This window comes from Pollachius pollachius, assembly GCF_949987615.1.
Source record: "Pollachius pollachius genome assembly, chromosome: 6".
NCBI classification, from domain to species: domain Eukaryota; kingdom Metazoa; phylum Chordata; class Actinopteri; order Gadiformes; family Gadidae; genus Pollachius; species Pollachius pollachius.
The window spans coordinates 26,741,258-26,766,817 of record NC_136939.1 but is presented as its reverse complement, the minus strand read 5'-3'; the positions used below and the strand labels follow the sequence as shown (position 1 = coordinate 26,766,817).

The window sequence follows — 25,560 nt, the reverse complement described above, 5'->3', positions numbered from 1 at the left end:
TTCCCATGAGCCTCTCCGTTGTAGTTTATCCATTTAAAGGTTGTAGTTCTTAAGTTTAGACTCCAGGTACCGACAGAGATATATTGTTGTTTCTCTTTCTTCCGACTAATGTACTGATTGGTTCTAAAAGCTGAACGTCCTGAATGTAAATGTAAATTATGAGTGTAGCTATAAGGTTAGCTTAGCATAGCATAGCATAGCATATATCAGTTGGTTTGGTTATTATTAAAATGCAATGAAGGAATTGAGTCCGTTGGGAAGGAGGTCATTAGGTGATGGGTTTACACCTTTATGTGGTGCTGTTTGTTGTTAGCATAAAGTTATGCTATTGTTGACATACACACACACCACTCTCCAAGGTCACAGAATATTACCTCAGGGTCGTCCTCTCTGTCTGTGTGACCTCAGGGTCAGATTTGATGACCCAGGCGATGGAGGCTCGGGTCCTGACGACCCCCTGCGGACTGGGGGAGCAGGGTGAGTGTGTGTGTGCGTGTGTGTGTCTGCTTGCTGTGTGTGTGTGTGTGTCTCTGTGTGTGAATGTCTCTTCTTACTGTATGTGTGTGTGTCTGTCTGTCTCTTCTTACTGTGTGTGTGTGTGTGTGTGTGTGTCTGTCTCTTCTTACTGTGTGTGTGTCAGGCCTCCGTCAGGTGCTGGTGGATGTGATGGAGGAGGTGAAGCAGTCGGTGGAGCAGGATGGGGGCGGAGCCGGCCTCCTCCACACCCTCCTCAGCTCCACCTGGCTGCAGGCGCTGTTGCAGGTAGGGGCGGAGCCTGCTGGGGGGTCGGAGACTGTTTGGGGGGGGGGGGGTGCCTGCTGGGCCAGGGAGGAGAGAGAGAGAGAGAGAGAGAGAGAGAGAGAGAGAGAGAGAGAGAGAGGAAAGAAGGAGAGGCAGAGAGGAGAGAAACAGGAGGGAGGAGAGGGAGAGAAAGGGGGAGGGAGGGAGACGAGAGGGAGGAGGGAGTAGAGGGAGTTACTTATCAGAAATGTGCTTCTCTCTCTGTCTGTCTCTCTCTCTCTCTCTCTCTCTCTCTCTCTCTCTCTCTCTCTCTCTGTGTTCTCTCTCTCTCTCCCTCTCTCTCTCTCTCTCATTCTCTCTCTCTCTCTTTCTCTGTTCTCTCTCTCTTTCTCCCTCTCTCTCTCTCTCCCTCTCTCTCCCTCTCTCAGGCCTTCGAGTGTCTCCACCGGTTTAAGAGACAGAGTCCGACTCCAGCCCTCACCTACGCCTCCGGCCTCTCCCTGCAGGTCAGGACTCCAGCTCAACCTCCAGCTCAACGTCCACCTTAAACCTCCACCTTAAACCTCCAATTTAAACCTCCACCTTGAATCTCCACCTTAAACTCCCACTTTAAACCTCCACCTTAAACCTCCACCTCAACCTCCACCTTAAACCTCCACCCACTCTTAGGTGGGGTTAAATGTTTCTGACTGGTTTTATGAACCACAAGAACAACAAAAAATTGCACTGAAGGAAGTATTGTTGATGACCAAACAAAATACATTTATTTACATTGAGGTCGACCTACTGGCTTTTAGATATGTTATTGTAATAGGTGGTTATATTGATGTTTGTGTGTGAGGGAGGGAGTGAGTGAGTGAGTGTGTCTGTGTGAGTGAGTGAGTGGGTGGGGGTGTGAGTGTTCTGGAGGTGGTGAGATGGTGAGGTAAGCTTTAGATCATAGCTTTCCTTCTATAGCGCGAACAGCTGGACATCAGACTTACAGATGAGCAGGTTGTACACTGTGTACATTGGCTGCTTCAGTCGTTTAGTCCACAGCACATGTTATTAAAGAGGGTTTAACATGTCAGGAACACACACACACACACACAGATACACACACACACATACAGACACACATAAATGTACAGATATACACATACAGACACACACACATGTACAGATATAGTTACACATACAGATACACACACACACACATACAGACACACACACATGTACAGATATAGCACTGTCCGATCAGTAGCTCCTAGTAGAACAGTTCTGCATTGGTTCAGTGTGTTTTGGTGACATACCGTGGAAGAAAAAAGCCGGTTTCCATAGGAAATGAATGGAGTCATTTATCGACGGTCCCACTGTGAAGTGCAAGCAGTCAGGAGCCAGTGGGGGTCCCTTAGTTGTCCCAGAGACGGACTGAGAGCACGGCAGGAACCGCTGATGGACCCCAAATGAATAGGAGAATATCTGTCCAATATCCAACAACAACCTAACCTCACCACGGTATTCTGGTATACAAGAAGCTATGGTTAATTATATTCTGCGTGTGTGTGTGTGTGTGTGTGCGCGCGCGTGTGTGTGTGTAGCTGCTGATAGACATCAGGTCTCTGTCGGGCTGCTCTGATGAGGCCAAGGAGCTCTACCGCCTCCTGAGAAGACCCAATGTCCAGGTAAAGTACCTGTCTGTCTGTTTGTCTCTCTCTCTCTCTCTCTAACCTGTCTCACCCCTCTCCCAGGGGGCTCTAGCCCTCTCTAACCTGTCTCACTCCCCCCCCCCCAGGCCCTGCTCTCGGCCCATGACTCTGTGGCCCTGAAGGACTACGAGCCGGTACTGCCCCCCATGCCCCAGGAGATCCCTGCCGACGAGGAGGCCACCCGGACCGTCTGCCTGGTCAAGAACAAGCAGCCGCTGGTGAGGAGGTCCCCAAGTAGGTCCTCGGGTCCTTTCATAGGTCCTCAGGTCCCCACGTAGGTCCTCAGGTCCTCTCATAGGTCCTCAGGTCCTCTCATAGGTCCTCAGGTCCCCAAGTAGGTCCTTGGGTCCTCTCATAGGTCCTCAGGTCCCCACGTAGGTCCTCAGGTCCTCTCATAGGTCCTCAGGTCCTCTCATAGGTCCTCGGGTCCCCACGTAGGTCCTCAGGTCCTCTCATAGGTCCTCAGGTCCTCTCATCGTTCCTCAGGTCCTCTCATAGGTCCTCAGGTCCTCTCTTAGTTCCTCAGGTCCTCTCATAGGTCCTCAGGTCCCCACGTAGGTCCTCAGGTCCTCTCATAGGTCCTCAGGTCCTCTCATAGGTCCTCAGGTCCTCTCATAGTTCCTCAGGTCCTCTCATAGGTCCTCAGGTCCTCTCTTAGTTCCTCAGGTCCTCTCATAGGTCCTCAGGTCCCCACGTAGGTCCTCAGGTCCTCTCATAGGTCCTCAGGTCCTCTCATAGGTCCTCAGGTCCTCTCATAGTTCCTCAGGTCCTCTCATAGGTCCTCAGGTCCTCTCTTAGTTCCTCAGGTCCTCTCATAGGTCCTCAGGTCCCCACGTAGGTCCTCAGGTCCTCTCATAGTTCCTCAGGTCCTCTCATAGGTCCCCAGGTCCTCTCATAGGTCCTCAGGTCCTCAAGTCCTCTCATAGGTCCTCGGGTCCCCACGTAGGTCCTCAGGTCCTCTCATAGGTTCTCAGGTCCTCTCATAGGTCCTCAGGTCCTCTCATAGGTCCTCAAGTCCCCAAGTAGTTTGCACTTTATAGTGTTTTAAAATATTTTAAGATTTAATTTATACATTGGAAGGAGAGTTAAGATTTTATTTTATGTGGACATAAGCATTTTTTTTTAAATATTTACTATGCTTAAAGGAAGCAGGATTATTACCTAATTTTAACTTTATTTTGTTTTTACAGATTTGAAGATTTTATTTAAAGTCACATTTGTCTTGTTATCTTTTTTGTTGTTGTTGATCCAAACGTGATCCGACCCGTGACTCAAAAACCGTGACCCGAGCCGAACCGTAAGTTTTGAGATCCGCAGCACCCCTAATGTGTACAGGTCGGACACACCACCATTATCAGGCGAGCTAGACTCATGGTGGTCACGGTTGGCGTTGTGCCCACACTAGTGTGTGTGAGTATTAACCAAACCTTGATTCTTTAGGACTCAAAGTGCGAGGAGGAGGAGATTGAGTAGTAACGTTGTTAGTAGTACTAGTATTATATAGTAGTATTCTCCTGTCACCTGTAGTATTACTCTACTAACATTGTATTTAAGTGTGTTTTTAAGTGTTTTTGTGCGTTATCTTGCAGGTGCTCTGGCCAGATGTGTACAGAAATGTAATTTGACATTAATTTCAGTGGATGTGGAATAACGACACAAACACAAAGTTCCTATGATTTTTTTATTAAACCTCGCTTTGAGTGACTGTGTGACCTGTCACTCCCCAGTGGGCGGGGCCTCGCCCCCCCGTGGCGGAGAGGACCTCCAACGGACCCCTGGGGGGTCCCTGGAGCACCCAGGGGTGCCTCACCCGTCCCGGGTTCACCGGAGACCTGGACCCTCTCTCCACCTCCTCCTGCTCCTCCCTCTCCTCCTCCTGCTCCTCCCCCTCCTCCTCCCCCTCCTCCTCCTCCTCCCTACAGACGGGCCCCTGCCCCCCCACAGACCGCCTGCTGGGGCACTCTGGACCGGGTCCCATCCTAGAGGCCCCGAAGGCGGAGCCAGGGGCCCGCCGCCGTCGCTCCCGACGCACCCCCGCCCCTGTCCGGGTCCAACCCTCCCCGCCCGGCCGTCCCCGTCGGGCCGCGGGCCCGCCCCGTCACGGCTCCTTCCCTAACCCCTTCCGCCACAACGTGGACGACTGCCTCCGGATCCGGACCCCTGGGGACCCCCACAGTGGGCCCCGCGGCCCCCGGCGTCCCAGAGGCCAGGGGCCGGCCCGTCTGGAGAGCCTGGGGGGCCCTCTAGGGGCCGGGGGGACGGGCAAGCAGGCCCTGGTCCTGCTGGCCAACACCGTGGAGAGGCTGCAGCGGCTCCTGGACCCCCATCGCCAGGACGACGAGAGCCCCGGGGGTCGCCACGATGACCACTCCCTCTGCACTCCTCGGAGCTTGCTCCCTCCTCCTGCTCCTCCTCTCTCCGTCTTCCCCTCCGTCGGGATGGACTTCCCGTCCGGGCCCTGGTCCGGGAGGAGGAGCCAAGCCCACACCCAGCCCTTCCTGTCTGGACCCCCTCTCCCCAACGACCTGGGTGCCATGGTAACGGACCTCCAGGCCCCAAACTCCCTCTGGACCCGACCGGAAAAGAAGAAGAAGAAGAAGAAGAGGAAGATGACGGCACCCTGAACAAGGGAGCCGGCTCCGCCCCTTCCCTCTGGCTCGCCCCTTCAAGCGCCGCCTTCTTCCTTTCAGCTCCGCCCCCTTCTTCCTTCTGTCTCTCCGCCCCCTTCCCTCCAGCTCCGCCCCCTTCCTTCCCTCTCTTCGTCCCTTCCTTCCAGCTCCGCCCCCTTCCCTCCGGCTCTGCCCCCTTCCTTCCAGCTCCGCCCCTTCCCTCCGGCTTCGCCCCTTTCCCTCCGGCTCCGCCCCCTACAGAATCTACCGTTACAGAACCGGCTGAAAGCCTCCCTGATGAACCTCTAATCAGGCACAGTGGTTATCCCATTATATCTCTTATCACTTTACAACGTCTGTTAATTAACCATTAAAATTAGTCATTATTCAATGAGCCAGTGGTTATCCCGTAATATCTATCGCTTTACAACGTCCGTTAATTAACCATTTACATCATTCATTATTTAATGAACCAGTGGTTCTACCGTTATATCTCCTATCACTTTACAACGTCCGTAAATTAACCATTATCATCATTCATTATTTAATGAACCAGTGGTAATCCCGTTATATCTATCACTTTACAATGTTCGGTTAATTAATCATTAACATCAGTCATTATTTAATGAAAGGGTTGAATTAAGGGTTTATCCCTAACCCTAGTCCCTCTGCTATATGCTAATGCTTTTCATTAAATAATGTTTAATACAGTAATGTTAATTAACGGTTCATTAATGTACCCTCATTGAGTCACCGATCCATGGACTGATCCCATCGTCTCCAGTCACCATCTGTGATGTTTCACCATTTTACCTCTTTTCACTCTCCACAGCTTCAACGTCTTGACTTCAGTCCTCATGTGTTCCTAATGTCTTCATGAAGACTTTCAGTTTGTTGTTGTTGATGTTGTTCCTCATTCCAGACCACAGTCCGTCCTCCATGTGTCTGTCTTCATGCGTTTATGAAGGTTACCTCTGAGGAACCGTTCTGCGTGTTCCTCGTGTTCTCGTTAACGTTCTCGCCAGTCTCTGAGTGGTTGACTCTGTGTGGGTCCGACCAATAGGGCGCCACCATCAAGAGGAACGAGATCACCGGGGAGATCTTTGTGGCACGGGTGATCCACGGGGGACTGGCCGAGAGGAGCGGTACGTCTCTCTCTCTCGCTATGTCTCTCACTCTCTCTCTCTCTCTCGCTTTCGGTCTGTCTCTCTCTCTCTCTCGCCCTCTCTTTTGCTCTTGCTACAAATTTATCCTCTCAGTGAACAAATTGTTGCCTGTATTCCGACTTATTCAGTCATTCACAACAAAGACACATTGTCATGCATACATATCCAGAACCAACCACATAGAAACTCAATCTGTTTTAGTGCGTTTATGTGGGGGTATTTTTATTTGTGCATGTGATCCTATCTGCACCAACATGTATGTTCACATCGTGTGTATGTGTTCAGGTCTGCTCCACGCTGGAGACCGGATCCTGGAGGTGAACGGGTTCGTTGTGGACGGCATGGAGCCGGAGCAGGTCATCCAGACTGTAGTGAGTCTCATCATCTAACCCTAACCCTGACCCCTGACCCAACCCTAACCCTATCGTCTAACCCTCGTTAACCAGTTCCTGAAGCAGTTTATCAGAAGCGTTTTGTTCTTCTTGTCTCCGGGCGGCGCAGCAGGCCCGGTCCCATGGGACCATCATGTTCAAGGTGGTCCCCATCACCGAGAGACCAGTCCACAGCCAGACCATGGTGAGACACACACACTCACTCACTCACTCACTCACTCACTCACTCACTCACTCACTCACTCACTCACTCACTCACTCACTCACTCACTCACTCACTCACCCTCTGGCTTGACTCACAACTCTCCTTCAGGTGTCACATAAAATCTGTAAAAAAGATTAACTGTAATTTACGAATATTGTATCTTTGTATCTCTATAATATTGTATCTCTATTAACTGTTTCACTCAACTGATTAGGTTGAGAATTGTGTCACAGATAATACTTCATTCATTAGACTTTGCGGATGTTGTATATCAACACGTATCAGAATCAAATTTGAAAGCATTAACTGTTGTTTTCAATAATATATGTAGATTTGTGCTGAGATGTCCTTTTACTACTCACCAGTGTGTAATGTATGACTCACTGAACTTATTATCACCAAAAGCCAGAAGACAGTATCATTGGTACCAGGTTATCTTTAAATGCGTTAACTCTGATTATCCTTCTTACCTAAAGGAATATTTATTTTCATATAGACCCAGCTATAGATTGAGACACACTGAATATCCCTCCTTCACTGGGCAAACATTTCCAAAGAGAGTGGTCGACGTACCTTTAAATTTAAAGCTCCTTCAGATTGGAATAGCTTGCCTGGATCTTTAACATCTATAACTTCTTTGCATTCATTCAAAACATCACTTCTTACCTACTTGCAAGCAAACTGTGGATGTAAATGTTTTCCTCATGTGAGACTGAACTTATTTATTTATTTTATTATTATTTAGGTGTACATGTACAGGGTGTAGGTGTGTTTACATTATGCAAACATGTGTATATATATGTGGGTATGGGCTAAATGTTGTCATGCCTCTTTATACTGCAATATGTTTTATTTTTGTTTATTTCTTGTTTACATGTGGGGTGGGTGAGGTGAGATGAGGGAGAGTTTGAGCTAGTGTGAATGTACATGTTTGTATTGTCTCTGTCCTATGTCTGCAGGAACCCCTCGACAACGAGACGTTTCATCTCAAGGGGTTATCCTCCCAACAACAATAAAAATTTCAAACAAACTCACTCACTCACTCACTCGCACACGCGCGCGCTAACACTAAACCAAACCCTGACCTCTGACCCTAACCCTTCTCCCTCTGACCCTACCAGCTGTACATGCGGGCCATGGCGGACTACAGCCCCCAGCAGGACCCATCGATCCCCTGTGCGGACGCGGGGATGGGCTTCCAGAGAGGAGACGTGCTGGAGGTGGTTGACCAGACGGACGCCCTCTGGTGGCAGGCCAAGAAACTCCCCTCCACCGGGGGCTGTGCTGGGCTGGTGCCCTCCGCCAACCTGCTCAGACGGTGAGGGGGGAGAGGGGGAGGAAGGGGAGGGATGGAGGGAGGACGTTATTGACCATTCAGGATGGAGAATTTAACTAGGCTGGGGTTTACGTAAGTGAACAGGAAGTTGTTTGTGTCCCGACAGGAAGCAGAGAGAACACTGGTGGTCCCAGCCCTACCAGCTGCACTCCTGCCCCCAGACCTGTGAGTATCATCTAACCCCTCATCTCATACTTAGTTATCACCTAACCCTTAGTTATCACCTGCACCCAGACCTGTGACTATCATCTAACCCCTTACCTAACCCCACCTCTAAACCCTTAGTCATCATCTAACCCCTCATGTAGACCTCTGAAGAATAAGTCCCTCGGAGGCGGGACTTATTCTTCAGAGGTCTATATCCTTAGTTAACACCTGCACCCAGACCTGTGAGTATCATCTAACCCCTCATCTAATACTTAGTTATCATCTAACCCCTCATATAACCCTTAGTTAACACCTGCACCCAGACCTGTGAGTATCATCTAACCCCTCATCTAATACTTAGTTATCATCTAACCCCTCATATAACCCTTAGTTAACACCTGCAGCCAGACATGTGAGTATCATCTAACCCCTCCTCTTATACTTAGTTATCACCTAACCCTTAGTTATCACCTGCACCCAGACCTGTGACTATCATCTAACCCCTTACCTAACCCCACCTCTAAACCCTTAGTCATCATCTAACCCCTCATATAACCCTTAGTTAACACCTGCACCCAGACCTGTGAGTATCATCTAACCCCTCATCTAATACGTAGTTATCATCTAACCCCTTATAAAACCCTTAGTTAACACCTGCACCCAGACCTGTGAGTATCATCTAACCCCTCATCTAATACTTAGTTTTCATCTTACCCATAATACAACCCTTAATTATCACCTGCAGCCAGATCTGTGAGTATCATCAAACCCCTCATCTAATACTAAGTTATCATCTAACCCATAATATAACCCTTATTTATCACCTGCACCCAGACCTGTGAGTATCATCTAACCCCTCATCTAATACTAGTTATCGTCTAACCCATAATATAACCCTTAGTTATCACCTGCAGCTAGACCTGTGAATTTCATCTAACCCCTCATCTAATACTTAATAATAATAATAATAATCTTTATTTGTATAGCACCCTTCATACATAAAATGCAGCTCAGAGTGCTTTACATGCACAAAATAAAGATAATACAAAACAAAACACATTCATCAAAGGCAAGAGACCCGCAAAAGCATAGAGCAAAAGATAAAATAAATACATAAAAATAATGAATTAATGAAAACACGTTCAATGCATAAAACAAAGATATTAGAGATAACAACATTAAAAAAAACGATAAATCAAGTAGATGGTGGAATTAATTAAAAGCAGCAGCATAGAGATGCGTCTTGAGCTGCTTAAAACTATTAACTGACGTTGCTGTTCTTATTTGTAGGGGCAGTTTGTTCCAGGCCATTGGTGCATAAAAACAAAGTGCTGCTTCACCATACTTTTTCCCGTTCATCTTTGGTACATTAAGCAGGCCGGCACCAGAGGACCTAAGAGGTCGAGTTGAGACATATTCGGACAAGCACTCAGATAAATACAAGGGTTCTAAACAATGTGTTGCTTTAAAAACAAGTAAAATAATTTTAAAATCAATCGTCAATGCTACAGGGAGCCAGTGAAGTGAGGCTAGAACTGGAGTGATGTGATTTCTCAACCTTGTTTTTGTTAAAACTCTGGCGGCTGCATGTTGAACAAGTTGCAGTTTTTCTATATATTTTTTGGGTAGTTAGAAGTGCTTTGCAGTAATCCAGACGTGAAAATACAAATGCATGCATCAATTTTTTTGCATCTTCCATGGATAGGTAAGGTCTGACTGGCAATGTTTCTCAGGTGAAAAAAGGCAATCTTTGTTGTGTTGTTGATATTTGATTTAAAATGCAACTCTGAGTCAATAATGATACCCAGATTTTTTGCTGTATTCTTATTTTGTACACTCAGACTTCCCAATCTTCTTAACATTATATCTCTTTGCACCTCAGTACCAATGATAAGAATTTCAGTTTTGTCCCCGTTTAATTTAAGAAAGTTTTCACCTATCCACTGTGTAATTGCAGACACACAATTTGTGAGGGAAGTGAGAGCATTGGGGTCATCTGGAGCTACAGATAAGTACAATTGAGTATCATAGAAAAGTAGCATAGTAGCATAGAAATTATAGTTAACTCTGTGATCACAGATGAGTTTTCCAAGTGGCAGCATATACAAAAAAAATCAATAAGGGTCCAAGAATGGGACCCTGAGGAACACCGGAGAATATGTCATGTGTGTTCGAGACTTGGTCAGCAAGAGTGATAAAGTAACTTCTGCCTGTGAGATAAGTGTGAAACCATGATAGGGCTGTGGCTGAAAGGCCGATCCAGTTATTATGGCGGTCTAGGAGTATGTTGTGATCGACCGTATCAAATGCGGCTGACAGATCAAGGAGTATGAGGATGGAAATGTTTTTATGATCCATATTCACTCTGAGAACATTAACTACTTTAATGAGAGCTGTTTCAGTGCTGTGGCCTTTCCTAAAACCGGACTGGAATTTGTCATGACCATTATTCTCATGTAAAAATACATCTAATTGTTTTAAAACAACTTTCTCCAAAATCTTGCCCAAAAAAGGCAGGTTTGATATAGGTCTGTAATTGTTCAACACAAAAGGGTCAAGATTATTTTTCTTCAGTAAGGGCATAACTGAAGCTGTTTTGAGCGACTCCGGAAAAATACCTGATTCCAGAGAGCAATTAACTATATCTAGTACATCATCCAGAAAACTGTCTAAAACATCTTTAAAAAAGGCAGTAGGGATCGCATCCAGTGAGCAGGTTGATGATTTCATCTGCAAGATTGTTTTACAAAGTTCTATTTTACTTGTTCTGGTGAAGGAACTAAGATTTCCATGAGTAAGGTTAACAGTTGGATTATTCAAATTTGCAACATTGTTCACAATACCAGCCTGGATATCAATTATTTTATTATCAAAGAATGATGCAAACTCATTGCACTTAGATTTGGATGAAGGGCAAAGCTGCTCAAAAGACTGGGGAGGGTTAATGAGGCGGTTGATTGTGGAAAATAGGACTTTCGGGTTGTTACTGTTTTCCAGTGTTTCCCCTATATGCACCGCCGCTGCTGAATTTCTTTTTTTTAACAAGAGGAGAGGAGATCTTCAGCTTATCTCTTTAAAATATAAATGTTATATTAACATTCCATGCGCTACGGACGCTGGATATGCGCTTCTTATCCAGGTCAATTCACAAACTTGAGTAAAGCATATAAACGGAGAGGAGAGGAGAGCTCCTTCTTATCTCTTTAAAAAACTAATGTTATATTATTTTGCGCTACGGACGCTTCATATCAAGGTCAATTCACACACCTGAGTAAAGCATATAAACGGAGAGGAGAGCTCCGTCTTCTCTTTAGAAACAAATATTATTTTGTGCTACGGACGCTTCATATCCAGGTCAATTCACACACCTGTGAGTAAAGCATATAAACGTAGAGGAACTTCCGTAAAGTTGGAAATAAATTGGCAGATTCGGAGTTTGTGGTTCAATAGATCATCAGTGAAACATTGTTGCGACACAATTGAGTGTAGTAACCTAGAGAACCAGCTACAACATTGTTTTTATCCAAACGAGCCATCTTTAGCGAATGGTGAATTACATCTATGAGCCGTCGGCTTTCAGCCGTGAGCTTAGGGACCGTCTGCAAAGTGCAAAACTGAAAACGACCACAATGGTAAAATATCAATATCGTCGCCATTATTGACTCTAGAGCCCCAAAACTCGTTCCATAGAGGATTGGCCTCTTTATGGTCCTACTACAACCTTTAGTTTTGAAAAATATATCTCTTCTTATTTTTGAGGATGTTTTATTTAGGAACAATTTCAATAGTGTTGCCATTATTGACTCTAGGTTCCCAAAACGTTTTCCATATAGGCATGGGCTCTTTATGGTCTTGCTGCAACCTTTAGTTTTGAAAAATATATCTCTACCTATTTTTAAGGAATTTATTTTTAGCAAAAATGTCAACATGATTTTTTTTTTAGCAACAATTTCAATTGCGTGGCCATTATTGACTCTAGAGCCCCAAAACTTGTTCAATAGAGGCATGGCCTCTTCATGGTCCTACTACAACCTTTGTGATGGGGAGAGGGGAGGGAGTGGGAAGATGCATTGGTTGGAGTCACAGACCTTTTCGATTGTTGTAGTATTTGTGTTATGTGATTTTACTGTATAGGGTGGATGTTGATATAATACATTTTTTGTTAAATAATTGTTTTAAAGATTATACTTGTAATATGTTCAATCTCTCCATATTTCCCCTGGTCATTACTGTGCACAAATGTACTGTATGTACGCCCCTCTGGTGCCGGCAGACACATAGAAACCTCCCGGCAGGGTGCGCTTTGCGAGCACACAAAAGAATTTGCGAGCGAAGAAAGAAAAAACATTTCACCTCCGCTGCTGCAACTCCATCCTAGGGGAAACACTGATTAATAATGCTAGAGAAATAGGCCTGCCTCGCACAGCGTAAGGCTTTGTTATAAACAATAATAGAATCTCTAAAAATCTCACTATGAACTGTAAGTTTGCTTTTTCTCCATATGCGCTCAGCTCGGCGGCAATTTCTCTTGAGCAAACGTATTTGCTCATTCTTCCATGTTATAGTTATACTCTGTGACTTCTTTTTAGTTTTCATAGGGGCCAGCTGATTTTAATTTGAAGTTCAATTGAGTTACCTTTTCATGCACTGAGGAGACATTAGCCACAAGAGGTAGACTCTGCAGATGATAGGGGAAATCAATGGCTGCAGATGGTCCAAAAAAACGTTTTTTTAGAATACGCTCTGCATCAGATTTAACTGGATCAGCAACAGTCATATTAAAAAACAGACCAAGGCATTGTCCACATGGCAATTAAAATCCCCAGATATGAGAACTCTGTCATGATTAGTACAGCAAATTGACAGTAGTTCTGAAAATTCAGTTACAAATAAGGCAGTGTGCTTTGGAGGCCGATAAATAGTGATCATTAGCAGGGAAGAAAGATTTTCTAATAAGATGGCCTGGTACTCAAAAGATGAATAACAACCGAATTGTTGACGTTTACATTTGAAAATATTAGAAAAAATAGCTGCAAGTCCTCCTCCTCTCTTTCCTTCAGGTATAGTGTGGATAGAAGAATAGTCTGGTGGGGAAGCTTCAGCTAAAAGAGGGGCGCCATCTGGGCCAAGCCAGGTTTCTGTTAAGAAAATGAAATCCAGCTTTTCCTCCCGGATGAGATCGTTGATAGAGAAAGTCTTGTTTGTAAGTGCCCTGATGTTAAAAAGAGCTAAATTTATTTTTTTATTATGCCTGGATCTTTCTAAAGGGTCAAACAATTGAAGAGGGACATTAACTCTATAAGACTGTCTCCTTATAACACTCTTTGGCTTTCGCTCTATTGGAGATTACATTCTTAATTGTGGCTATATTGCCAGCAGATGTGCAAGGATGGAGTGTAGTGGAGAGTGTACCTGAATCATGTGTTGTCAGTCAATCACGTGGTGAGGTGAATGATGATGATGATGATGATGATCCAAGCTGTTCAGCGACATGTTGATTGTTCACGTGGTGTGGGACGGAGAAGGTTATGTTGCGTGAGAGGAGTCGCGATCCCCTAGTTATTGTCTAACCCATAATAAAACCCTTAGTTATCACCTGCAGCCAGGCCTGTGAGTATCATCTAACCCCTCATATAACCCTTAGTTATCACCTGCACCCAGACCTGTGAGTATCATCTAACCCCTCATATAACCAGTAGTCATCATCCAACCCATCATATAACCCTTAGATTTCATCTAACTCATCAGTTAGATCTTATCATCTAACTCTCAAGGGCTGACTAGGGTTTCACGTTCACGCAACGCAATGACCACGCAGTCGTGAACCTTTATGGTTCTACGTTGGGTTTACGTGTCGCTATGCATGGCCGTGGTAAAGACAGAACAAATAGTTGGTCTTTGTCTGTGCATGCTATTACTTCTAGAAGTCTACTTCTAGTTTTTGATTATGGTATGGATTCTAGAAACTTGAAAGCTGAATACGACTTAAACAATGTGCAACAAAAACAGAAGATAGGCTGCTACTTGGTCGTCGTTCTGGCCATCCTGGTCATTACATTTGAAGTCTATGATGACCAAATACAAAACGTCTACACTTTTTACTGATTACTAGCGAGTAAAAACAAAGGTTACGACTATTTTATTTTTCCATCTAACCCTTAGTCATCATATAACCTTGGAAGTGACTAAACCCTGGTTAAGATTCACCCTGTCATAATGCATTAACAACCTGACCCTGTTCAGATGAACTCTGATCCTAACAAGAGGAAGTATAGAGTTATGCATTAAAGTGTTTGATGATGTGTCTCCTCCACGCTGCCTGCAGTGAGCACCGTGGAAGGTGAGGACTCCTACTGATTTACATTTCCCCAGGAAACTAAACGCTCAAATATAGTGTGTGTGTGTGTGTGTGAGATCGCCTTACAGAACTATTTGTTGAACTATATTATTAAGTTATGTTTTGTATAATGTACATATATATATATATATATATATATATATATATATAATATGTGATTCAAATCCTACCGCTTCCAACAGAGGAGGACATGATGACCATCGATGACAAGTGTGTGGAAGCAGGTGAGACATGCACACACACATGCACACGCAGACACACACACACACACGTATCATATTTAATGTTATTAAAGGGCCCATGGCATGAAAATTTCACTTTATGAGGTTTTCTATCATTAATGAGTTCCCTTAGCCTGCCTATGGTCCCCTAGTAGCTAGAAATTGCGTTAGGTGTAAAACGAGCACTAGGTATCCTGCTCTGCCTTTGAAAAATCAAAGCTCAGATGGGGAGATTTGGATTTTTCCCTGTATGTCGTCATAAGGGGAAATGTTACCTCCCCTCTCTCTGCTTTACCCAATGAGCTACGACCCTGTGAGTGCCACATGTGTGTGTATGAATACACACACTGTAACACAAGTGCTGAACACTTCTTGGTTATTTGAATAACCGTTCTGCTGTTGGTGTTATGGCGCATAACATGTCAGACTCTCTGACGTCTCTGGTATTTCCACAACGAGACTCGTAGTGGGAGTTATCTCATCCATGGTTGAGAAGGAATTGGGGGAAAGGAACTTTGGCTTTGACTCCCTGAAGTACATGAACCACGACATGGAGGGGAAAGGGATTGTTGCCCGCGATTGTCTCCCTCTGGAGCCCCGCTGCCGCGAGGCACCACCACCACGGAGCTGGCTGCTGCCGATAGGCTGCCCGCTGCTGAGGCGGTGGTGCCTAAGCGCTGCCCAATGCCCTCTGCCCACTGCCGAAGCAGTGGCGCCGAAGCGCTGCCCGCTGCCGAGGCGGTGGTCCCTCGGCAGTGGGCAGCGAGGCTCCGGTGGGAGGCAATCGTGGTCAACAATCGCGGGCAAAAATACCTTCCTCCTCCATGTCGCAGTTCACTCTACTTCAGATTGATGTGGAAGTGGAAGAACCAGAGACGTCGGAGAACCCAACGCAGTGTCGTTTGAGATTCATAATATCGTCTGGAGATCCACACAGCTTTTGGCAATGATAATATGTATTATATGATATAGATATCTATGTATAATATGAAATTATTTAGATATAGAGCTCCAGGACTCCCCAGTGTTATATATTCTATATTCTAGTGTTCTAGAATATTTACAGAACACCGCCAAAGGCTGTGTGCGCCTCGCCATTGCAATACATCCACTGTAAACAGAGCTGCTCAGGGCCACACCCCCACCCTCCTCCTTGACCCGCCTCTCTCCTCTTCATTTGCATTAAAGCTACAGACACCGAATCTGCGCATTTGGGGAAAGCTCCATGTGCGACTGGCTCGTAGTGGCTGTAATTCTGCACCACGGCTGAATTTCGGGAACGTCTTCAAATACTGTGTTAGGGGCCCACTAATATCTATATTAAAGCATCCATAAAGTAGCATGCCATGGAATCTTTAATAAAGTTGAACACGTTCTAAAGATCTTTCTCCTGTTTGTGTTTCAATGTTTAACAGATGAAGAAGCTTTTGATTCTGGTAGGTAAGTCTTATTATTCCACTATTATTTAAGTATTTTTTAATTATTATTCAACAAAAAAAACACGTTTTGAAAAAAAAGGCTTCGCTTAAAACCACTTTAGCCAGTAAGGGTTTTCAATTGGACAATATTCACTGAAGAGATAATCCTAAACCTTTTGCATTTGTGTTAAATCCACTCTCAACTGTTATGGATTCGGGTCTTAGAGTCTGTGCCAAGAATGTATTTTATTTTGAAAAGCTTCCTTTCTACAAAGCATCCTTTCTGCATTCCCTCTCCCCCCTTCCTTTCTGCCATGTGATTGGTCCATCAGTGGAGCTACAAGAGGGTGAGAGCAACACTAACAACACCTGTCTTCACCTGTCAATCATAATTAGCAATCATAAATATCAAGCATGAATATTAAACATGACTATCAAACACAAACACAAATACAGGTAAAGAGAATTCCTAAAAGGAAACTATTCAAAGTCAGAAAATGTCCATGTCCATCTCTCTCTCTCTCTGCACACAAAATTAGCTCTTGTCTCCGTCTTAACATGTCCTCTCTGCCCTGTCTTAACATGTCCTCTCTGTCCTGGTGTCTCTGTCTTAACATGTCTTCTGTCCTGGTGTCTGTCTCAACACATCCTCTCTGTCCTCTGTCCTCTGTTCTGTCTTAACATGTCCTCTCTGTCCTCTGTTCTGGTGTCTGACTTAACATGTCCTCTCTGTCCTCTCCGTCCTGGTGTGTCTTAGCATGTCCTCTCTGTCCTCTGTCCTGGTGTCTGTCTTAACATGTCCTCTCTGTCCTCTCTGTCCTGTCCTCATCAGAGGAGGGTGAATTCAGCAGCAGCAGTGGCCTCTACATCGGTACGCCGCTCAGCCTGAGCATCAACATGTTACAGCATCACCGAGTGTCTTCATTAGATTACGCCTAGACTGATGTCCAGACAGAGCTACAACACTTCAGACATGAGGAAACACCAGGAGCAACAAGAATCATGCACTGTAACGTTTTCAATCAGCAACAAGCTAGCATCAAGCCAAACACAAGCTAATTCAAGCTACTGCAAGCCAATATGTTTCTTTACTGTTTAACCTCTTTATTGAGTAAAGAGGAGGTGTTTGCTCATGGGCTGAGGCAGCCCGGCGCTCACCCCTGGTCCTCCTTGCAGCGGGGTTCAGACGCAGCCTCCGTCAGTGCCGGCGTCGGTCCCACAGCACCGCCCAGCCCTCCTGCTCCACCCGCTGCCCCGCCAGCACCGCCCTGAGCAGCCCCTACGAGGAGGTGGTGCGCTACCAGAGGGGCGCCGGGGAGACGCACCGCCTGGTGGCTCTGATCGGTACTGCACCCTTATAGAGGACACCAACACACAAACACACACACACACACACACACAGACACTACCAGAGGGGGGCCGGGGAGACGCACCGCCTGGTGGCTCTGATCGGTACTGCACCCTTATAGAGGACGTACACACCAGACACACACACACACACACACATATACACACACACACAGACAGACACACACACACACACTACCAGAGGGGCGCCGGGGAGACGCACCGCCTGGTGGTTCTGATCGGTACTGCACCCTTATAGAGGACGTACACACCAGACACACACACACACACACACATATACACACACACACAGACAGACACACACACACACACTACAAGAGGGGCGCCAGGGAGACGCACCGCCTGGTGGTTCTGATTGGTACTGCACCCTTATAGAGGACGTACACACCAGACACACACACACACACACATATACACACACACACAGACAGACACACACACACTACAAGAGGGGCGCCAGGGAGACGCACCGCCTGGTGGTTCTGATTGGTACTGCACCCTTATCGAGGACACCAACACACAAACACACACACACACACACACACAGACACTACCAGAGGGGGGCCGGGGAGACGCACCGCCTGGTGGTTCTGATCGGTACTGCACCCTTATAGAGGACACACACACACACACACACACACACACACAGACACACACACACACACAGAAACACACACACACACAAACACACACACTACCAGAGGGGCGCCGGTGAGACGCACCCTTACCGCTGATCGGTACTGCACCCTTATAGAGGACGTACAAACACACATACACACACACACACACCGCCCCCTGGTGCATTTACATTCAGGGCATTTATCAGATGCTTTTTTCCAAAGCGACTTACAATAAGTACATTTGTCATAAGAAGTGAAACAATATATCGCTGTCAGTACAGTAAAGATGTTCATAGAGCCAAGTGCAAGTACTAACAATCGCTAGGGTAACCCATTCCCTGTGTACAGCAATGCTAGCAGCTACTGCAGATTACACAATTAAGTACTATGAATAAGTGCGTACATTAAGTGCCAGGACATACAACATACAATGGCGGCCGGAAGGGGCTGGGTAGCTATGCAGAGTCGAGGTGAACTCTGAACAGGTGAAATTTTGAGTCTTCTGCGGAAGCTGGTGAGCGACTCTGTGATCCTGACATCGGCAGGGAGCTCGTTCCACCACTGAGGTCCCAAAACAGAGAAAAGTTGTGACTTTGGTGCGCGCGTTAACAGAGAGCACAAGAGTGCTCGGACAGAAAAATGCGGCCCGTTCCGTGTTCTAATACACACTACCAGAGTTGTATATTAAAAAAACCAACAGAGCTGGTAACCACGGCGACGACCCCTCTCCTCCGCAGGTGCGTCCGGGGTGGGAGTCAACGAGCTGAGGAGACGCCTGATCGCCTCAGACCCCGACCTCTACCAGGGAGCCACGCCCCGTAAGACCTCTGACCTCTGACCTCTACAAGGGAGCCACGCCCCGTAAGACCTCTGACCCCGACCTCTACCAGGGAGCCACGCCCCGTAAGACCTGTGACCTCTACAAGGGAGCCACGCCCCGTAAGACCTCTGACCTCTGACCTCTACAAGGGAGCCACGCCCCGTAAGACCTCTGACCTCTGACCTCTACAAGGGAGCCACGCCCCGTAAGACCTCTGACCCCCCCTCTACCAGGGAGCCACGCCCCGTAAGACCACTGACCCCACCTCTACCAGGGAGCCACTCCCCGGTTGACCTCTGACCTCCCCCCCCCCGACATCCCCCCCGAGGTGCTATGGGTCATACTTTGTATGAGCAGGGAATGGAACACGGTTCTCAAGAGTTAACCAACACTCTGTAGAACCGTGTTCTACTGACCACCGCAGCACCAGGGCTCTGACCAGGCTTTACTCTGAGGTTACACTTACCTTTTTTTCTACTTCATGAAGAATGCTTGATTGTTATTGGCTGGAAGGAGGGCATTAACCCGGCAGGTTGCCCGCTGACTTGTCGGTTCTACTTGCTGCTGACTGAGCACAGCATCAGCTAATAGCAGATCAATACGCCGCTTGTATTATTTGGTGTCCATTAATCCCTGATATATGGACAGCTGCTAAGTAGGTCCAGTCAAATTGTCTGTTCACCCTTCAAAACGAGAGCTGGTAAATTGTGAAAAATGCATTAAACTGTAATCAGAAAACGCAGTTATATGCTATAGACCAATTAGTATCTGTGGTATAAAGGCTGGGACGAATTTCAAATTATAAATATTTACACTTTATGTTGAAAGTATAGACCGTCGCGATTCCCATTGGAACGAATGCCGCGGTGATTATTCTTCAAAACGAGAGCTTGTAAATTGTGAAAAATTTATTAAATTGTAATCAATCACCGCAGTTATATGCAATCCATAACGTTAGCTCTCTGGCTCATAGCTGAGTGGACTATTTACCTCCCGTTGCCAAGTCGTAGCTAAGGTCCGTCCTATTTACTGGAGGAGTGAACAATGTTTCTGTTGCATAAGAACCTTACGGGAGGGTATTGATTGTTCCAGGTATTAGTCAAACCTCAGGCGTTACCAGGGAAACTAAATTATTGCTTGTGAAAAACGTTATATTTGGATTGTGAAAAATAATATAAATTAATGGCCTTAATTTATTTTCTTTGGCAAGTGAGTCTTTTTGAGGGAGATGAACTCAAACAGAGTATAAATTTAATAAGCAGGCAACATGAATAACAAAAATCATAATTATTTAAGTATTTGAATTGTTTTATGTTGGCAAGCAAGAAGTAGAATAAACGGGATAATCACTTCAAGGCAGGGCAATAAACAGTTTGATATGCCCGGCTCGTAGAAGGTTACCGGTAAGCCGTCCACGAGCAAGCTGTTTATTGCCCTGCCTCTCGGTGATTATCCCTTACATAATTCACATGAGACACAGACAGAAGAAGCCTCCATTACAGTGAGTCAGTGGGACTTGAACCCACTAACCCTTACCCTAACGCTATAATTCACATGTGACACAGACAGACGAAGCCTCCTTTACAGTGAGTCAGTGGGACTTGAACCCACTAACCCTAACCCTTACCCTAACCCTATAATTCACATGTGACACAGACAGAAGAAGCCTCCTTTACAGTGAGTCAGTGGGACTTGAACCCACTAACCCTAACCCTATAATTCACATGTGACACAGACAGACGAAGCCTCCTTTACAGTGAGTCAGTGGGACTTGAACCCACTAAGCCCAACCCTTACCCTAACCCTATAATTCACATGTGACACAGACAGCCGAAGCCTCCTTTACAGTGAGTCAGTGGGACTTGAACCCACTAACCCTCACCCTATAATTCACATGTGACAGACAGAAGAAGCCTCCTTTACAGTGAGTCAGTGGGACTTGAACCCACTAACCCTAACCCTATAATTCACATGTGACAGACAGAAGAAGCCTCCTTTACAGTGAGTCAGTGGGACTTGAACCCACTAACCCTCACCCTATAATTCACATGTGACAGACAGAAGAAGCCTCCTTTACAGTGAGTCAGTGGGACTTGAACCCACTAACCCTAACCCTATAATTCACATGTGACAGACAGAAGAAGCTTCCTTTACAGTGAGTCAGTGGGACTTGAACCCACTAACCCTAACCCTATAATTCACATGTGACAGACAGAAGAAGCCTCCTTTACAGTGAGTCAGTGGGACTTGAACCCACTAACCCTCACCCTATAATTCACATGTGACAGACAGAAGAAGCCTCCTTTACAGTGAGTCAGTGGGACTTGAACCCCCGTCTCCACAGTGATTGCTATCTCATAGAATTGCAACTGTTTCATTAAACTGTGTCAAAAAACTCAGTCAAAACTGAGTACAAAAACACTTGTCTGATTTTATAACGACAATAAAACAAAGAGGAACGATAAGGACAGTATAACGACGTTGTTAACCCTTATGCTTTATTTGATAAAAAAACAACACTGTTAACCCTCATGTTTTATTTGATGACGACCGATAAAAACAGTGTTACCCCTTATGTGTTATTTTATTATGTGTGTGTGTGTGCGCGCGTTTGTGCGTTTTCTCCTCAGATACCACGAGAGCTCCCAGAAGCTACGAGGAGAACGGCCGGGAATACAACTTTGTCAGTCGGGAAGTCTTTGACAACATGGTGTACAACAACAGGTAGGGACTGTGTGTGTGTGTGTGTGTGTGTGTGTGTGTGTGTGTGTGTGTGTGTGTGTGTGTGTGTGTGTGTGTGTGTGTGTGTGTGTGTGTGTGTGTGTGTGTGTGTGTGTGTGTGTGTGTGTGTGTGTGTGTGTGTGTGTGTGTACTCTGGTTGTGGTCAGGTTCCTGATGTTCATGTCTCTATAATGAACACATGAACCCTATGGACCCTCGGTTCTTGTGTCGGATGATCTTCATGTTCTCCAGGTTCCTGGAGTACGGAGTGTTCCAGGGCGGTCTGTAGACCAGCCCTATGGTCTGGTTCTCTACACCCTGATGAGGTTAATGTTCTCCAGGTTCCTGGAGTACAGAGAGTTAAGGTTAATGTGCTCCAAGTTCCTGGAGTACAGAGTGTTAAGGTTAAGGTTAATACCCTCTTGGTTCCTGGAGTACAGGGAGTGAGGGTTAATGTTCTCCAGGTTCCTGAGGTTAAGGTTAATGTTCTCCAGGTTCCTGGAGTACAGAGAGTCAAGGTTAATATTCTCCAGGTTCCTGGAGTACAGAGGGTTAAAGTAAATGTTCTCTAGGTTCCTGGAGTACGGAGAGTTAAGGTTAATGTTCTCCAGGTTCCTGGAGTACAGAAGGTTAAAGTTAATGTTCTCCAGGTTCCTGGAGTACAGAGAGTTAAGGTTAATGTTCTCCAGGCTCCTGAGGTAAAGGTTAATGTTCTCCAGGTTCCTGGAATACGGAGGAGTCAAGGTTAATGTTCTCCAGGCTTCTGAGGTTAAGGTTAATGTTCTCCAGGTTCCTGGAGTACGGAGAGTTAAGGTTAATGTTCTCCAGGCTCCTGAGGTAAAGGTTAATGTTCTCCAGGTTCCTGCAGTACAGAGAGTTAAGGTTAATGTTCTCCAGGCTCCTGAGGTTAAGGTTAATGTTCTCCAGGTTCCTAGAGTACGGGGAGTTCCAGGGCAGTCTGTACGGGACATCCATCCAGGCGGTGAAGGAGGTTCTGACCGCCGGCAAGATCTGTGTCATCGACATTGAGCCCAACGTACGTAGGGCTTCCTCCTGCTGCTCCTCCTGCTGCTCCTCCTGCTGCTCACCCTAACCCTAACCCAACGTAGGAGCACCTCCTCCCCTGACCTCTGACCCTAACCCTGATCCTTACCCTAACTCTGACCCCTGACCCTAACCTTAACCCTGGTTGACCCCTGACCCTAACCCTGACTCTGACCCTAACCCTGACCTCTAACCTCTGACCCTTGACCTCTGCAGGCCATTCAGGCGGTGCGGACTCACGAGCTGAAGGCCTACATCTTCTTCATCAAGCCCCCGTCTGTGGAGCGGCTCAGGGAGACGCGGGAGGAAGCAGTCATCACCAACGACTACTACGCCAACCGACCCTTCAAAGTAAGAGCATTAAAAATGACCACCGACTACCACGTCAACTGGCCCTTCAAATTAAGAGCATTTAGCATCTCCACCGACTACTATGCCAACTGGCCCATCAAGGTAAGAGTGTTTAGCATCACCACCGACTACCACACCAACCTGTCCATCAAAGTAAGAGCGTTTACCATCACCACCGACTACCACGCCAACCGACCCTTCAAAGTTAGAGCGTTTAGCATCACCACGACTACCACGCCAGCCAGCCCTTCAAAGTATGAGCATATATCATCACCACCGACTAACACGCCAACCGGCCCTTCAAAGTAAGAGTGTTTAGCATCACCACCGACTACCACGGCAACCGGCCCTTCAAAGTAAGGGCGTTTAGCATTACCACCGACTACCATGCCAACCAGCCCTTCAAAGTAAGGGCGTTTAGCATCACCACCGACTACCACGCCAACCGGCCCTTCAAAGTAAGGGCGTTTTGCATCACCACTGACTACCACGCCAACCGGCCCTTCAAAGTATGTTTAGAAGTTCAGCATTGAGGCGGTTTGTTTTAGATTCACAGTTCACTCATGTTTGAAAGTATTTCCACTGCTGTGCACCAACCTCCATAATGTGTAGATGGTCCCACTAACCCCCCTATAGAGTAGAGGGTCCCACTAACCCCTAAAGACTAGAGGGTCCAGGGGCGGAGTGGGGCACTAAAAGCCAGTCTTCCTTATTCTGGCCTTTTCAGCGCCCCCTTTTTCTTCTTGCCTTCCATGAGTGCCACAACAAGCAACCAACCACGTAATCCTTCCACTGTCTCAAACTTGCACACTTTCTCTGTATGACGTATCTTGGGTCATGCCATTAGACGTGGGGCCACTCATATATCCCCCCTACATTTCCGAAAATAGACTTGACCTGCAAACTGTTAATTGGATTAACGCATTTCCCAATCCCAGGAGTCTTTGCTCCATTCTAAGTCAATTCAAGAACAAAGAAAGAAATGAAACTGCAGTTCGTATTTTTTATTTATAACCATGAAAGTTCTGTAACGCCTGAATAATGAAAACAAAAAACAAACATGAATGAGTTATAGAGAGTTATCAAGTAGTATAAATAGTGGCTGGATGTTTGCTTATATTATATAGCATATCTCGGGGATTTTCACCCGAGGGTAGAACCTTGAAGTGGTTTATATTATTCTCAGGGCCGGCTTGCAGACGTCTCGCGGCCGCTCACAACAAATGTGGGCCGGTCCACCTACCGGGAAATCTCCCGATCGTCCCGACGGCCACTCCGCCTCTGAGAGGGTCCCACTAAACCCCCATATAGAGTAGAGGGTCCCACTAAACCCCCATATAGAGTAGAGGGTCCCACTGAACCCCTATAGAGTAGAGGGTCCCACTAAACCCCTATATAGAGTAGAGGGTCCCCCTAACCCCCATATAGAGTAGAGGGTCCCCCTAACCCCATATAGAGTAGAGGGTCCCACTAAACCCCCATATAGAGTAGAGGGTCCCACTGAACCCCTATAGAGTAGAGGGTCCCACTAAACCCCTATATAGAGTAGAGGGTCCCCCTAACCCCCATATAGAGTAGAGGGTCCCCCTAACCCCATATAGAGTAGAGGGTCCCACTAAACCCCCATATAGAGTAGAGGGTCCCCCTAACCCCCCTATAGAGTAGAGGGTCCCCCTAACCCCCCTATAGAGTAGAGGGTCCCCCTAACCCCTATAGAGTAGAGGGTCCCCCTAACCCCCCTATAGAGTAGAGGGTCCCACTAACCCCATATAGAGTAGAGGGTCCCCCTAACCCCTATAGAGTAGAGGGTCCCCCTAACCCCTATAGAGTAGAGGGTCCCCCTAACCCCCCTATAGAGTAGAGGGTCCCCCTAACCCTGTCTGGTCTGTCTGCCCCAGGACCAGGACTTCATAGACCTGGAGGAGGCATCCCGGAGGCTCGAGTCCCACTACTGCCAGTTTTTCGACCGTGTGGTGCTGAACGAGGAGCTGGGGCCCTCCACCGCCCAGCTACTGGGGGCCGCACAGCAGGCCCAGGACCTCCCCCAGTGGGTCCCGGCCGCCTGGATCAGACCCCCCCAGGAGAGCTGAGGGGGGGGGAGAAGAGGGAGGGGAGGGAGGGGTGAGATAGGATAGGAGAGGAGAGAGGAGGAGGAAGGAGAATGGTGGTGCTGGTGGTGGTGCGGGTTACCAGAATGGATACCAGCGACAACAACAAGATAAAACCTTTAAGTGCTGTGAACTTTATTCAGTGCTGTGAACTTTACTCATGTGACTGTCTCAGTCGACGGTCACATGATGAGATGAAGGACCATGTTAATACCTGAGCAGCTAAGGTCCACCACCTGTTGCCTAT

General features: G+C 46.7%; 1 protein-coding gene across 1 annotated transcript; it reads left to right on the top strand.

Moving 5' to 3' along the window:
* Positions 1-419: 419 nt before the first annotated feature.
* mpp4b (MAGUK p55 scaffold protein 4b) lies at positions 420-25,295 on the top strand (the record flags this gene model as incomplete). The annotated part of the gene is made up of 21 exons (XM_079737768.1): positions 420-477; positions 641-762; positions 1,170-1,247; positions 2,322-2,405; positions 2,516-2,647; positions 6,102-6,183; positions 6,490-6,575; positions 6,706-6,780; positions 7,923-8,119; positions 8,244-8,302; positions 14,610-14,624; positions 14,825-14,866; positions 16,279-16,299; positions 16,614-16,628; positions 17,114-17,152; positions 17,458-17,625; positions 19,007-19,087; positions 21,720-21,813; positions 22,738-22,846; positions 23,071-23,205; positions 25,104-25,295. 21 exons carry the CDS (start codon positions 420-422, stop codon positions 25,293-25,295), a joined length of 1,884 nt encoding a protein of 627 aa, XP_079593894.1.
* Between the last annotated feature and the right edge of the window lie 265 nt (positions 25,296-25,560).